The sequence below is a fragment of the Dunckerocampus dactyliophorus genome, chromosome 16 (assembly GCF_027744805.1).
Source record: "Dunckerocampus dactyliophorus isolate RoL2022-P2 chromosome 16, RoL_Ddac_1.1, whole genome shotgun sequence".
NCBI classification, from domain to species: Eukaryota; Metazoa; Chordata; class Actinopteri; order Syngnathiformes; family Syngnathidae; genus Dunckerocampus; species Dunckerocampus dactyliophorus.
This window is the reverse complement of record NC_072834.1, coordinates 14123608-14140000: the sequence shown is the minus strand read 5'-3', so window position 1 is coordinate 14140000 and position 16393 is coordinate 14123608. Positions and strand designations below refer to the sequence as shown.

The 16393-nt window shown below is 45.9% G+C and overlaps 2 protein-coding genes across 3 annotated transcripts in view; both read right to left on the bottom strand.

Moving 5' to 3' along the window:
• The window catches only part of coro6 (coronin 6), a 9171-nt gene extending 8488 nt beyond the window's left edge, over positions 1-683 (bottom strand). For both annotated transcript variants that reach the window (XM_054754452.1, XM_054754453.1), the window contains exon 1: positions 9-683. The gene's annotated coding sequence lies outside the window, so the exon portion shown is untranslated. The remainder of the gene's footprint in view (positions 1-8) is intronic.
• A 1316-nt stretch (positions 684-1999) lies between these two features.
• Positions 2000-15948, bottom strand: ssh2b (slingshot protein phosphatase 2b). The gene is made up of 15 exons (XM_054754429.1): positions 15671-15948; positions 12011-12054; positions 7420-7535; positions 7127-7191; positions 6926-7047; positions 6785-6850; positions 6641-6706; positions 6368-6562; positions 6194-6287; positions 5946-6074; positions 5652-5698; positions 5427-5573; positions 5152-5352; positions 4174-5059; positions 2000-3926 (listed from the first exon to the last, which is right to left on the bottom strand). Exons 1-15 carry the CDS (start codon positions 15731-15733, stop codon positions 2772-2774), a joined length of 3396 nt encoding a protein of 1131 aa, XP_054610404.1. The 5' UTR covers positions 15734-15948; the 3' UTR covers positions 2000-2771.
• Positions 15949-16393: the final 445 nt, after the last annotated feature.

The window sequence follows — 16393 nt, the reverse complement described above, 5'->3', positions numbered from 1 at the left end:
AAGCTGACCTCAGGTTTTGGGGAGACCCCTCTTCCCTGGCTGGACCTGAGGTGTCGGTTCTAGTTCTTCTTGTGCTTCCCTGCGCGGACCTGCTTGGGCGACTGTGCTCTCACCTACACACTGAAAGACAGAACCAGCGGGCAGAGCCGGGCACGGAGGAGGGTGGCGGAGGTCCGATGAGGGGGTGGACTGGGTCATCATCTATTTTAAAACGAGCTTCTTGTGTTCGCGGAAACGTGACGCGCCACTGTCCAAGGGCCTGGGGGGGGTCCTGTCGCTGGGGGCCCCTCATGGTGGAGGACTTAGCTGGACCTCATTGGACTGCCCGCTGCTGATGGGAAGCGGCATCCGTTAGAAAGTTCTAGATCGTTACATTTCATGGTTGAGTTTTGAATTTCTCGGATTGTCTTAACATATTTAATAAATAACAACCCTCGAGAGTTTGCCAATTAATATTGTCTGATTACGTCACAACGTCAGTCCCAATTCGAAGGCTCCTTCAAACGTCTTCTTTCCCAGTTTTTCTCGTCAAAAGTTTTAGTTTGGCAAATAAAGCAAATTTTTTGTCTTACTTGAAGGTCCAACAACAGAGATGTACGTGTCAGAACTCAACATTTCCGTGGAATTACATGACTTTAGTTATGTTAAATGTAGCCACCTAGCATAGTGACAGACGATAAGTTCTTCAGGTAAAGACCGTAAAGTGTCCACATACTAAATGACTGTGCTCATTGTTGCCAACTCCTCAGTCAGAAAAGTAGCAATTGGGTGACCTAGAGGTCGCTAGTTTGATGACGTCATTGTTTATTTACATATAATTTGCATATTATGTCGGCGATGCTGGAGGAAAAAAGCATAAGCTTATAGGAGAGACAAAACAAAGTGACACCTTAATTATGTTTAGAACTACAAATAAACTTTTCTTAGTTTCTTAATTTAAAATTGACCATCACTTCATGAAAATAAAATTATTTTAATATTTCATCTCTGCCAGCACCTCTCATTGTCTAGAGAGCATAATAATTACATCCTGACTCGCCTCCAGCCTGCAGCTCTCATCTTGTAGTTAGGACTGCTTCTTTAACTTATCACACAACATTCTCCCATCACACATTGTGACACACTGACAGGTAAGTGACTGAGGCCCAATGTGGTATAAGGGGAGTAGTATTTCATGAAGATTAAGAAACATTTTTGTTTTGGAGATAAAACAGGTCAAGAGCCACCTTGGTGGCATCACGCCTCACACATGCGTGACTCATGGATGCGTGGAGCCCCACTGTCCACGGGAACTGACGGCTTGTGACTGCTTTGGGGCGGGGTGGGGTGGGGTGGATGTCTCAGTAGCACCCGCTGCTGCACAGTGAGAACACAAACTGCAGACCAATACATGCTTTCACTTTTAAGTCCTCAAATACCACACAACACTTCAATGACTCCAGAAAAAGTTAGATTTGTCGCTAGTCGCTTTTGAGAAAATATGTCACCAAGGAGTTTTGGAATGGGCCGCACGTTGGCCAACACAGTAACAGCTTGGAGATCGGGAAGACGTGGGTTCGATTCTCCCCTGGGCATTTCTGTGTGGAGTTTGCATGTTCTCCCCGTGCGTGCGTGGGTTTTCTCCGGGTACTCCGGCTTCCTCCCACATTCCAAAAACATGCAGGTGAGGTTAATTGGCGACTCTAAATTGTCCATAGGTATGAATGTGAGTGTGAATGGTTGTTTGTCTATATATGCCCTGCGATTGGCTGGCGACCAGTCCACGGTGTACCCCGCCTGTCACCCGAAGTCAGCTGGGATAAGCTCCAGCATGCCCCCGCGACCCTAATGAGGAAGAAGCGGTATAGAAAATGGATGGACGGATGGAGTTTTGGAATATCACCAGATTTAGCGACAAAGTCTTCCTGCTGGACAGAACCAAGAAATTATATATTGTTAATTAAGAATTCTTATTATTATTAGACTATAAAAGTGGACATGAAAGCAAAGGTAATCTCCATCAGTTTAATGGTCACAGTAGAAGGACATGATATAAAAGAAAATTTACACTGATAGCTTTAAATTAAAAGGAATATAACACACACATAAAAAGCTTTCTAACATCACAACATGACCCTCCCCCTCCCCGCAGGTAGCAACCTCATAAAAAAACACATTGTCAAAATTAAAAAAGGAAAGTAAGTAAAGTGCATGTGACAGAACAAAAAAGCTTCACTTGCCACGCACACGCGATAACAGTTTTTAAAAAAGTTGTGCTTCTCACAGCAACTTGAAAAAGATATTTTAAAAAAAACTTAAGTTTCCTAAAAAAAAGTCACGTTCAACATTGCAGTCAGACATATTGTAAACACACACATCCAGTGTGAGTGGCATCAGCACTTGGAGGCGATGCGTTGCTGATGGAGGTGGAACATTCCAGATGTGCAGGTCACATGTGCTTCCGAGGTATCGCGTCATCAAATAACTACTTAAAAAAACAACAACTGTACAAGCATGTGACCTGTGATTGGCCTGCCACTGACCATGTGACCTGACTGATTGGCTGTGCATCATCAAGTGGAAGAACATTCTGGATGAACTATGTTGGAACATTACATTACAACATTCCAGCAAACCACAAGCTTTAAAACCCAAGAAGCGGGAAGAAAGGGAGGGAATGTGTGTCGCTTTGTAGTTGGACTGATTTAACGGTCATACGTTCTCAAAAAGTCACAGGTCAAAAGTGGTTTAAGGCAAGAGGCAATGCTTTGTGCACACTCACACACACGTGTTTACATGGTGTGGTAGAGGGCGCTAACAGTAGTTTTCTTGAGGCGCCTCACAGGATGACTTCTTCCATACTGCTGCCTAGTGATTAAGAGCGGTAGTGCAGGCGGACACATCAGGCTCAGTGGGCTCGGAGGGCCGTCTCCTGATGTGGTGTCCTCCAGGTTGCGGAGGCTCTCCACGGCCACAGCAGGCTGCTGGTTGGCTGAGGAGGGGGTGTCATGGACACGCTGCTTTTTGGGATCATCTCCGCCCGCGTGGACCGGAAGCTCCATGGAGGCCGGCGCCGCTGAGCCCCAGCTGAGCTCCCATTCGGTAAGGTCGTTGGCGAGCAGCTCTAAACAGCCCAGCTTGGCCAGTGAGGCTGAGCGCTTCATCAGAGAGGGAGGGGTCAGACCCGCTTGGCGAAGCCTGGCCTCCACCTCTCGGACGTTCCTCTGCACGCCGCTGGATCGCTTCTGACTGGCTGCAGTGCTCGGTTCCAAGACCTGGTCCACACAGCTGGGCCTGCAAGCTCCACCCACGCTCACCTGCTGCAGGAAGGCGCCCAGCTCGCACAGCGTCTCCCACGTCTCCTTCATGATCACGTCACTGAAGGGACCCCCGGGGGGGTCATCCCAGTCCGTGCCCGACTCATGTTCTGTCACACCTTCCAGACACAGGAAGTTGACAGAGGAGAGGGGGGAAGCAGCCGAGGTAGACAACGCACAGTCACGCTGTTCAACGCCGACGCTGTCTTTATTCCCGATGTTGCCAGCTGCCATTGCTTGCTGCACAGTGAGGACCTCAAGGGGGGGCGCTGACATTGGTTGTGCATACGTGCTGTGGGCGTGCCGCCGAGAGAGGGGGGAGCTTCCTGAGTGGGACGGAGCAGATAACGGAGGTGACGGGGCGTCATGTTTTATCCTGCGCTCCAGCTGACGAGTGACACGCCGCACAGAACCTCTTGTCCAATCACTGTAGAGAATGGCGCCCGCCTCTTCTTCCTCTTTGTTTTTCACGTCCTGCTTGGCACTCGGACAAAAGATATCTCCACCCTCCACTTCCTGCTTGGACTTCCTAGCTTCCTGGTCTGCCTGCTCTGGTTGGCAGAGCCTGGACCAATCAGAGTGCACCGTCGGCTTCAATCCCGTGACCTGCACAGGAAAGACCACCTGCTCCTGAGAACACAAGAAAAATACCTGTGAGGAGTCAAGAACATGAACAAAATGAAGACTTAGGGACGACCAAGGACTCTCATCCAACCTTTCATTGATTGTTTAAGCCTCTGTCTGGTCCAAATGTGTACTTTTGAGCGGTGTGGTGCACCTTTCAGCCACTAGGTGGCACCCTTTAAGCTTGAACGAGACTTAATATACTGTACACCCTGTCATATTTTAAATTAATTTTGTGTGCCAACATCCTCACCTTTCTTTTCTGCTCCTCCTTGCCATCAGCAGTCAGGACTTCGGGAGGTGTTGCGTGCTTGGGCGGGGAATGCTGCTGCACGGCAGCATCCTGGGTCATCCCTTTGAACTTTTCCCTGGCGCTAAAGAAGTTGATGTGATCGGTGCTGTGGCCAAACAGCTCATGAGAGTTGGCACAAGGAGAGCTGACGAGGTCACGAGCTGCAGAACCATCCAGAATCAGGCAGTCTGATTTGTAGACAGGCACTGGCGCGGGAGGCTGTGTGGCGGGCTGAGGCACGAGCGATTGTCTGTTCCCAGGCGGAGAGCGGGACACCGCCCGTGACTTGATGACCTTGTCCACGCAGGCCGGAGGTGGTGATGGAGCAGGGGAGGGGGGCAGGTGGTGCAGGGAAGGCGGTGGGTGGGGCTGGCCCAATGCGACACTCTGCGCCACCGTCACGGCGTCCATGCGCTGAGGCTCCGGTACCACGGTGGCAGCTGTCGGCAGCAAGAGAGGAGGCGGCGACGAAGATGGCTGCTCCTCTGGCTCGATTACGCCATTAGAGAGCGGCGGCGATAACGGCGACACAGGCAGCTCAGGAGGGGGCGGGTCCAGCCAGCTGACCGGAGGAGCGTTGGATGACAAAGCTGTTGCTCCGTCACATGGTGGTGAGCTAAATGGACGAGACGGGATGTCCGGCTTCTTGGTGACTTGTGCCGCTGTGCCAGGCCCCAGCGGCTCCAACAGCTCTTTCACAGAGGGACCAAGCGGGCCAGTCACCTGGTTGCAGGGGTCTGAGCGTCCCAGGCTGTGTGGTTGTGGGTAAGGTTTGGACAGAGGCTCGTGGTGCTCAGAGAGGTCGCTATCAGAGTGAGACCGCCAAAGTTTGTTGTGCCTCTGTTTGCTGCAGGAGGAAGTAGGAGGGAAAGATAGAAGTCAACAACTTAAATAGTGTCACAGTCTACTCAGTGGCCACTTCATTAGGTATGAGATCACCTGGCCAGCAGGATGCCCTGGTACTCCTCCAGCTGCCTCATGAAGGAGGGGTTAGGTTTGGTCACCGCTCTGCGTTCCTTCACATAGTCGAAAGCCTTTCTCAGATCCCAGCCGTACTCCTTCATGGCGTAGGCAATGACCGTGGCCGCCGAGCGACTGATTCCCATTTTACAGTGCACCAAACATTTGGAGCCGGCTTTCCTGCATCAGAGAGGGACACTAGTGGTCACCCGAGCCGCTGGGTTTCGGGCTAACGCATGCTGGTGATCACTCACTTGGCTCTGGATATGAACTTGTAGGTGTCGTTCCAGTAGGCCAGCAGATCGGTGGCTTCCTCGTCGTACACTCGGATGTTGTGGTACTCAAACAGACCAGGGAAGAAGTTGTCGATTTCCCGCGTCACATTCAGGATGTACATGACTCTGTGTGTGACAGCGCAAAAGACAAAAACACACCATCATTCATATTCGCACATAAGCTTTTTGCGTGTAACTCCTTACCCGCTATTCTGCAACTCCTCCAAATTGGATGCATTCCACTCAGATCCCTAAAGACAGCAAAAACAATCAGTGGATCAGAACATTTCATAAACGACACTTGGACATTGACATGCATGAACCAACAACAACATGTGCAGTAACTCCATCAGAACACAAAATGTTAGACACATCTCCCAGTATGATGCAGCACAGTAGACAACTGCAAAAAGTGTTAGCTTAGCTTGTAGCCACTACCTGTACTCAACAGAAAGCAAGTTTAGAAAAAATGAAAGAAAGTCTTTGTCCTCTACCTACCAAGAAGACATGATCAAAGATCTGAGTGGGACTGTCCATCTGACCCAGGATGACGATCATCTCGTTGTCGATGAACTCTTTAAACTCTCTCAGGTTGCACGTCATGTGCATCTCCAGCTCAGTGCGGATCTGTCAGACACAGCAGGTGTAAGGCACACATACATTTATTATCCTCAACCCCCTGAAGAAGGCTATTTGAGGAAAATGCACAATATAACAATGGTGAATGGAGGTTAATGCAGACTGACCTCCTTGCAGGTGACGTTTTCCAGATCTTTCTGCATCATGATTTCCCTCAAACTGCTTTTGATCTCACGCTCGGTCAGCTCTCGCTCTGTGGGCCTTCACACACGCACACACACTAGGTCATGTGATCAATGCTCACCGATGGACGCATCATCATCGAGCACGTGCACACTCACGCATCCGAGAAGAGGACGGGGGAGTCGGCGCGGTGCGACTGCAGGTCCTGCATGGCGTTCCACTCGTTGATCCGGGCCTGGTCCGAGGAGACACGGCTCTGGTAGTAGCTGACCCAGGTGAGGAACAAGCTTCCTGGGAAGTAGTTGTGACAGCGCGCCACCTCGCAGGCTTTGTGCAGCGACTGGAGTGCCGACCTGCCAGCCGAGAAGAAGAGGCACATTGGAGAAAATGGGACATTTGTGGTAACGTGTTTGGATAAAGCAATGACTGACCACATGGCTTGCACAGAGACGGGCTTGAACACGTGCACTCTGCTGTCGGTGGACACGCTGAAGCCCCTGAGAGGCGGGGAGAGGAAAGACAGTAAGGAAGAGGAAGCTGCTGTCGATCAGCAAAGACAGACGATGGACACTTACCCGTCTCCATCCAGATGTATCAATGTATCGCTCCACAGAGGAAGAACCAACCCCACAGAACACGAACTGAGGGTGGAGTGCACCTGGTGAATCACTACAACTTCAAACATCGTGACTATGCACGTGCACGCCGACGCTCACCTGTCCACTGGACTGAAGTCCACTCCGAGGACAACGCTCTCCTCCGTGTCCTGACGCCCGTTGGTGGACACCACCACCATGTAGCGCGTCACCTGAGCGTGGGCGCTCTCCAACCGGACCGCCTGGAGTGGGATTAACACAACTGACGTCTGACCCACAACCCTCGATTTTGTGTGTGCGTGTGTGTTTGTGTGCGCCCACCAGTTTGATGTTGTCCTCTGGTCTGAGGACAGTGAACATGGTCTGCAGATGCTGCTGAATGTCTCCTAGGAGCAAGAAAGCAACATCCTCATTTCATGAAAACACATTAACAGGCTGTCGGGCGTGAGTCGCTTGAGCCAATCAGAAGCCTGAAGAAAGTCATTTCCGGAAAAGATTGCAACAATGGTGAATGGAGGGAAATGGGAATCAAATGTGTGGACTGGCAGCGAGGTGGACACTTGACAACATCAGAAAATATAAAAAGCACACACACATCCTCATCCTGTCCTCACCTGCATGTTTGCTCCGCAGCTGGGAGAAGCGGGAAGCCGAGGAAGAAGGGGAGGAGCCATTTCCTCGAGGTAAGAAGAGCGCTGCTCCTTTAACTGTCAGGAAACTTTCACTGATGCTGGAAAGACACAAAGAAAAAAAAAGTGACTGTGACATTCATTTAGCTTTTTTTGGGACTATGAAACCAAGTTGTCTAAATACTTGGCCAAGGAGCCAGCTGCTTTACGGAGGAATTAGTGGTGAGTTGTTTTAAACTAAAAAAAAAAAAAGAAAAAAAAAAAAAGAAGAAAAAAAAAAAAAGACAAATCCTGGGCAGAGGTTCTTATTAAGAGACCAGGCTCCAATAAAATCCAGATTTAACTGTCCCGGCTGCAGCAACCTTTGCACTCAACAGGAAATGACAACTTTAATGGCTGCTAATCTCAGCGACTACATCCCCTTATTGAACAGCAGCGTTCCGCAAAGAGCTTTAAACCTTTTCCGCTGTGGGCCGCATACAGCAAAGTCACAGGATGCAGGGTCCTCTTTGATATTATTCACTTTCTTTTATTTTTTATGACACAAGCTAGAAACCACTCCGGTGTAGGTCAACATTTCAGTGATTATTATTGTTAATGTGATCATATGGTTTCATGTTTAAAGTTATGTATAGAGTCTTCCCCGGAGGGACAGTAAGATGTGAGATGTGATTTCAGCCGATACACTCACTAGTCACCTCCATTAGGGACAACTTCTAATGACATCCAGGACCCCCACCAGGAACATGCTGGTCCAAAAAAAGGCACACAGAATTCCTGCCTCCAACCGAACATCCCAATGGAGGACTTTTCCTGTTATCCATGTATGACCATGCCAAACACACACTTACATGTGCTGGATGTCCTCCTGAGACAGCATAGAGTTGTGTGTGAAATGAGGCCTTGTCCTCGGTCCGCAGCACGTGCACATGCACAAGCTTGGAGGCGCAGTCACAACACCGGGAGGCATTACTGCTCTGCTGGCCGAGACAGGAGGCTCTCAGGCTGGCTGCGAGTGTTGTGGTAAAAATCAATTGATGGACGTCTTGCGCCGCACTTGGGAGAGATCAGTATCAAGTGGCACAGCTCTGGGTGTGTTTGATTTGTTTCGCAGCGCGCTCAGCTAAGAAGGTGCAGCTGAGAGGGGCGGGCACATACACCATTGAGTTGAGACCTATGAGGGGTGGTTGGTGATGCGCACAGAGGGAGGGTCTAATGCTGACATCCAAAATGCACTCATATAAAGTTGAGATATAGAAAGACGTTATATGCTTCATCAAATATGTCTCAAAATACCACATCTGTCAATGTTTCCATGACAACAAGGTCACATGTCGGTCACATTAAGCGACCGTGCTGCCTGGAAAGACACCTGACACCTAGCGACTGACGCTTCTTCACAGGACGACAACAACAACACAGCACAAGTAAATGTTGGGAAATCACAGTGGCAACAGCGTGAGGAAGATGATGCCACGCTTGGCCGTTCTGCTTGTTGATCCCTGCTGGGTTCATATTATGGGATGGAGGTTAAATATGTTGTCGCCACATGACGGCAACAAGGTAAACAACTGTGATGTTTTGCTGCCTTGTAACTACGTCCACGTGCATGTGATCTGTGTGATAGCTTGTGTTGGCTCACACCATGACACTTTAATAATTACTGTGTTTCCTCTATCATTGTATTAGATGACCCCCGCCCACACACACACACACACACACACACGGTCAAGTTAATTTAATGTTATTATTTTTAATATAGCGCAGGATCACAACAGAAGCAATTTAAGGATACCGTTCATAGAGAATGAGCGTATACACTGTCACTGTTTCCCATACATTCATGTGGCGACACGCCACAAATACATTTGGACCACCACAAATTTCGCCCTCGCTCATATGCACATTATAACACACCTTGGGCCTCTTTTATAAAACTGTGCATAGATGTGTGAAACATTGTGTACTCCCAAACCTCAGAATCTACATATATAAGAAAGAAATTCAGATCTATAAAAGCATGCGGCGCACGCTTAGTCTACATTGGAAAATGATAAGATAGTTTCCTAAATTCATAACGTGATTTAATCTAACAAAATATTCTTCTGGAATCCATATATTTTGCTGTTTAGCTTAGAAAAATACATTTTCACTGTGTTCACTCCCCCTTCTGGCACCCATATTAGAAATTCACAAGAAAAAACACGCACCTTTATAGACTGCTATGACATTCAATTAAAAAATTAAAACTATCAAAAATTAAATGTAAATAATTCCACCCACATTATAACTGTCTACAAGCAGTATAACTAAATTAAATACATCTTTATATTTAGGCTCTAACAATTAAATAAACAATATAGAGCAAGTATTTTAGGCCTACATTGTGAAATATATGTGGTACTTATGATCGCCAACTCCACGAAACACACATTGTTGGCAGGGCCATCCGGCCCGATTGTCTGAATTTTATTTTTGCCTATTTTTCTCTATGTGTCAAATATTTTTTACCTAAATTCCTTGCGCCTGAATTTAATTACATGCAAGTTTTGAAGTAATACAAATACAGTGGAACCTTAGTTAGCGTCTTTAATCCACTCCAGAAGGTCCGTTGCTAACCAGGTTAGCGTACAATTAATCGATTCCAGAAGGCCAAAAATTGTAATGCAGAAAACACTTCAAAATACATACAGTATAAATGATGAATGAAAGAGATAAATTAACATTTAGGTAACTTTGACGTTCATTGAATATGTGATTCTTGACAAAGACGCAATGTGGCAGCGAGATCAACACGGACACCACCTTCGTGTTTTGGAAGGAGATATTTCTTGAATTCAGTGGTGTTTCTCACCTCAAGTCTCTGTTTTTCTTATTGATCACAGCTACAAAATAACCCAAAATGGAGCAAAAGAAAGGTGTTGCAGCATTATGATAAAGAAGATGAGAAAGATTGAAATCAATACATTTATATGCATTTCAAACTGTATGCTCCATGTACACCTACAGTATAATTGGAAAACTATAAAAATATGTTTTAGAAAGAGTATGACATCATTGACTGGCAACGCAGCTGACTTAAGGTTCTTGTTTCCATGTATCCGCAAGCTAACAACAAGCTTCAAATTAAATTGACTAAAATAAATTTCAATCAGCCATAGGCCGCACGGTGGTCTAGTGGTTAACATGTTGGCCAACACAGTAACAGTCTGGAGATCGGGAAGACCTGGGTTTGATTCTCCCTTGGGCATTTCTGTGTGCATGTTCTCCCCGTGTGTGCGTGGGTTCTCTCCGGGTACTCCGGTTTCCTCCCACATGCAGGTTAGGTTAATTGATGACTCTAAATTGTCCATAAGTATGAATGTGAGTGTGAATGGTTGTCTATATGTGCCCTGCGATTTGCTGGCGACCAGTCCATGGTGTCGCCCGAAGTCAGCTGGGATAGGCTCCAGCATGCCCCGTGACCCTAATGAGGAGAAGCGGTATAGAAAATGGATGGATGGAGTTGCAGCCATAATGCCCGCCACCACAAAGCTGTAAACCAAGGGCAAACACTGAGTGACGCTACTGACCAATGTATATACACTACACACCGCAATGTAGATTTCACATATATATAATAATAAATCCCCATCGGGTTGTTTTGTGGAAAAATAAGCCTCTGGAGTCGCAGCAAAACTTGACTTTAGAGTTTGTATCACGACTTCTTCTCTTTCCAGTCATCATTTTTCCTCCAATTATGATACATCCACCAATACATTAATACATGCATGATCTATTCCTCCACAGCTGAACTACTTTACACCGTCAGATGTAAAGGTATAATTACGATGTACAGTCTGCTATAAACGTAACGACACAAAGTATGCACAGATAACATGTTCAAAGCTTCAATTACATGCAATCACCTCAGTGTGTACATATGCTGAGTGTATAGATTTCACTCCCAGCTGCACAAACACAGACCACCTCTCATTTCGTCTGACCCGCCCCCGCCCCCAAACACACACACACACACACACACACACACACACAATTTGGGAGGGGCGACGACAAACCTGACCCACATTCCCAGCAGGGAGGCTCACACTGGCCATGCTGCCCTCTAATGGATACACGGAGAATAACACGGACACTGCTCACTGAACTGCTCACAAAAAGCAAAAGAATGTAAGTGCAGCTTAGGTGTGCATGTGTATGTGTGTGTGTGTGTGTGTGTGTGTGTGAGAGAGAGAGAGAGAGCAGTGGAAGAGGATTTATGCACAGCAAACAGCTGTGAATGCGTGTGGAGTGTAACAGGATGAGCAGGATTCCAAACTGGGCTGGAGCGCCTGAGGCGGATAGGAACAGTGTACACGAGTGGGACACACGAACGCAGCAACGCTTTTGTCTTTTTTTGTCAAAAGGTACAAGAGGGGTTAAGGGAGACCCTCCAGGGACACATGTGACCATCAGGCCTGCACAGTCCAGCTTGGCTGCCGCCATGTTTGTTTGCGGGTGTCAAAGGCCAGCGCAGCAGGCCTGGACTTATACTGTATGATTACATTACATTTTAAATGTTACACTGAAGTTTCACCTGCGAGGTTGAGAGCGACGATCATCCTCCCCACTGCCAGACTCCTGTAGAAGGAAAACAATGACTTTGAATGTGTGTAGATACTATACAGTACTATACTGTTCATTATTTTACAATAAACATTTTAAAGCATTCTGAGTTATGTACAAAAAAGACAAAATGCAACCCACAGCTCGTTTTGGAGTTTGCATGTCCTCCCCGTGCGTTTTCCCCGTGGGTTTTCTCCGGGTACTCCGGTTTCCTCCCACATTCCAAACCATGCATGTTAGGTTAACCGGCAACTCTAAATTGTCCATAGGTATGAATATGAGTGTGAATGGTTGTTTGTCTATATGTGCCCTGCCATTGACTGCCGACCAGTCCAGGGTGTACCCTGCCTCTCGCCCAAAGTCAGCTGGGATAGGCTCCAGCAAAACCGCGACCCTAATGAAGATAAGCAGCATAGAAAATGGATGGATGGATGTTCCAAATTATTATGCAAATTTTAGCATCATAAACATACTTGATTTTGTTTTTCAATGAAATTAATGGATGGCATTGTGTCTTGGGGCTCCTTGGATTACTGATATCAATCTTGGACAACTGTCATAATTAGTTTGCCAGGTGAGCTTAATTAATTAAAAGAAAACGACTTAATGATGTTTCACATTATAAACATGCCACATATTTTAAGCAATATGGGAAATAAAAAGGATCTCTGCTGACAAAAAAAGCATGAAATATTGCAATGCCTTGGACAAGGCATGAAAGTTCAATAACTCAAAAATGTTCGTACGGTGAAGAAATTTGTGGCTGATTCAGATGACAGCTGGGATTGTGCTGATAAAAGGCATAATGAGAAAGGCTTCCGCCAGAGAAATGTATCAAATCAAGAGAGCACCTGCTAAAAAGCCATTACAAATCAGCAAAGAGGTATTTGAAGCTGCTGGTGCCTCTGAAGTCCCATGAACCTCAAGGTGTAAGATACTGCAGAGACTTTTTGGGCCTGAGGTATTTGGCCACCCCTAATCAATACTCACAAGCAGAAATGGTTGCAGAAATACATGAAGATGAATTTTCAAAAAACCTGTTTACTGATGAGGGCCTTGCAACCTTGGGTGGTCCGGATGGATGAAGTAGAGTATGACCAGCATATCTCAACAAGGAGGTGGCCGAGTCACGTTTTGGATCAGAATCATTGGGAGAGAGCTGGTAGGCCCTTTATGGTCATTGAAGGTGTGAAAATGACCTCAGCAAAGTATGTAGAGTTTCTGACTGATCGCTTTCTTCCAATGGTACAATATGAAGAACCGTAACTTCTGTAGCAAAATGTGAAACAGTGCATTTCAAGTTTTTATTTTTGAAAAAAAAAATGTTATCATTGGGAGGTTTGTTCAATAACATTCAAATTGTACTCTAAAGGTCGATGACTTGGAAATTCTGATGACTGTAATTTATTGACTATTTGAATAATAATATAATATAATAATAATACAATGTCTTAGCATATCTGCATGGGTTGTTATATCAAAATGCCCGGTGCATGCGTTTATTTTTCTGTATGTCACCTTTAGTAGAAAACGAGATTTAGAATGTGAGAACGTGATTGGACACATTGTACCTGTGTCATTTTGTAACACAGCAGATGGTTTGCACTATATCAGAACTGAATTTATGACTACTTGATTTTGATGTTTTTTCTGTTCTTTACTAGTGTAAAATATGACTTTCCTCACCATGGGAGTAATAAAGGATTATTAAATTGAATTGTAAATTGAACCGTGTATTTCTATTGTTACACAACAACAACACACGCCACAGAGGCTCCACTTGATTTTGGGTTGTAGTCAAAGTGCGTGCGCCATCTCACTAAACAATCACATATACACACACACACACATACCTATCACAGCCAATCAGAGAAAAGGAACACCTTGTGATGTAATGTTTACTACTGCAGGCTTGGAGTGCATGTTGTCTTGGTGACAGCTCCAGCTCACCACTGTGAAACAATCACAGTCTTGGCTTGGCTTAGCGTATCTTATAGCGAGGTGGTTTTGCATGCATGGAAATGTCAGCAGAGTTTGACACACTTTATGAAAATGCCAAACACAGGCTGAACTCACAGGCTGAGAAGTGTGTATGTGTGCTTTTTTGTTTTCCAAATGGCCAAAAAATGAAGTACAAACAACAAGGGTAGGGCAGGTTCACTGCGAGTTAGACAGTGGAGGGTAAAAAAGGAGCCTGCAGACGTCTCAGGAGACCTTCTGCACACGCACATGCACACACACACACACATCACATGATGCAGGAAATGCGTGTGTGTGATACATTAAGGCTGTATGTGCAAGCACACACAGCGTGTAACTTGAGAACATGTCTGACAGGACAAACACAATTTTTCTACACAATCTGCTCCTTTTCTTGTCATCACCACCATCACTCAGTGCAGATGTTACCGTGACGCCTCATCTCACAGAACCTGTTTGGTGCCCATGAAAGGAGAAGATGCGTTCGTTTTGACACATCCGGGTAGAAAATAGCCTCAAGCCTTGACTTAGACAACACTAATTTTTATCAATTGGCTCCTAGTTAAATAATGTCATTTACAGCAGATTAAAAAATGGGGGGGTTGGGGGGCTTTGATACATTTTGTGTATTAAAGATGGTAAAAGCGATTCAATGAAGATGAATACTGTACATGCTAAGTTATTAACAACATCTTAGCTTTGTGTAATCGGTGCCAAAAAATTGTGATTAATGTAATTTCTAAGACTATATGTTATTAATAATAAATTCATTTCATTTTCAGAATAGGCAGAGGGACAATAAAAATTAGCTGCACATGGACACATCTGGTTTTCACAGATGCTGACACTACTACTACAATGGTAATGGTTTATTTGGAACATGCATACATATTAAATTGAAATGCATCTTGTTTACAGTTACACAGTTTTGCATGACTGAAAATGAGTAGGAAAAAGCAAGACATGCCTTTTTGGTGGCCTTTTGGTGTTTGCATTTGTGTCCAAGTCTGAACAGTGACGTTAAACATCACCAAGTCTAAATATTTATTTACGAAATTACCTACGTTTTAGTAAGTGTTTAGTTATTTGTTGTTTTGCGGGAATAAGCAAACAGGGAAAACGAACACCTGCGCCGCCCCCCCCTCCCCTTGCGTGCACGCGCTCTCGCACAAACGCACGCGCTGATTGGAAACAGGAACTATGTGTCAGACATGCAAACTTAAGAAGTCAACGAACAAACGAGGCAGTCCCTACAACCACGAAACGCAACTTATTTGCTCGTATAAAACTAGTAAGTGTCGTTGAGGCGCTTTTTGACCCAACTGAGGCGGTTACACCAACCGGAAGTTCGTGAAAGTCCCTCTCAAGGCAGCGAAAAGAGCAGTACTGTGAAAACACGCAGCTGCGGTTGTGATTGCCCTCGCAAAGATGCAACAGAAACACAAAATACTGTTTGCTATGCAAATAAAACACGAAATGATGAGCTACTCGGTCGGCGCATGCGCATGAGCACAAAGGCGAGCCAATTTATGACAGTGCAGTCACACAAAAAAGAGCGGAAATGAGCAAGAAAGCAGCGACGCTAACATTTAACATTAGACATGCCGTAAAAATGTGGTGGAGGAAGGAGGCCGGATGGATCAGCTCTTACCGACACGCAGGGGCTGGAGGTGGTGCTGGGGGTCGGTGAACGTTGCACGGTAACCAGCGCCATTCAGCGACCGGAACTCGATCACCTGAGTAGAGGCGGCGAGACGAGCATAGTGCTGGAGCGGAGGATGGCGGTGTGGAGCAAGGGGTCAGTCTGTGCTCTCTCATCGCCCTCTCATACTCTCCATGGTGGAACACTGCTTCACTAATGCTTCACCGATTCACTACCGACTCCCCCTTCCTCTCGCTCCTCGTCTTCTGGCCGCGCATGCGCACACTGGCGGTCTCGCCAAAACCGGTTTAACGGTTTAAGTGCTGGACAACAGAGACCTACTAATTAACCTGCAAAAAAATAATAAATATCTCTATTATAAATTATTACCTTTACCCCTGTGACCCCTTTATTAAGTACACTTGCACATGGTACTATTTAACCCCATTAGCCGCATGATGTATCGATGCAATACAACGGAAATAAAGGGAATAATGTCATTAATCTCAGGGAGAACAAGTAACACTGTTTGTTGAAGCCAGGAGATGAAGAGATTGTGACACAGATAATGAGGTTCGGATTAAAAGTCACTTACAGGTGTCCACTGGTCTAATGACACAGTTAGCTCGTTTATTGTTGCTTTTTATTGTAATACCGTCGTAAATAATTGCATGTGACAATGAAGGAACGAAGAGGTAACTACATATGTTATAAATAAAACTATAGTCATGT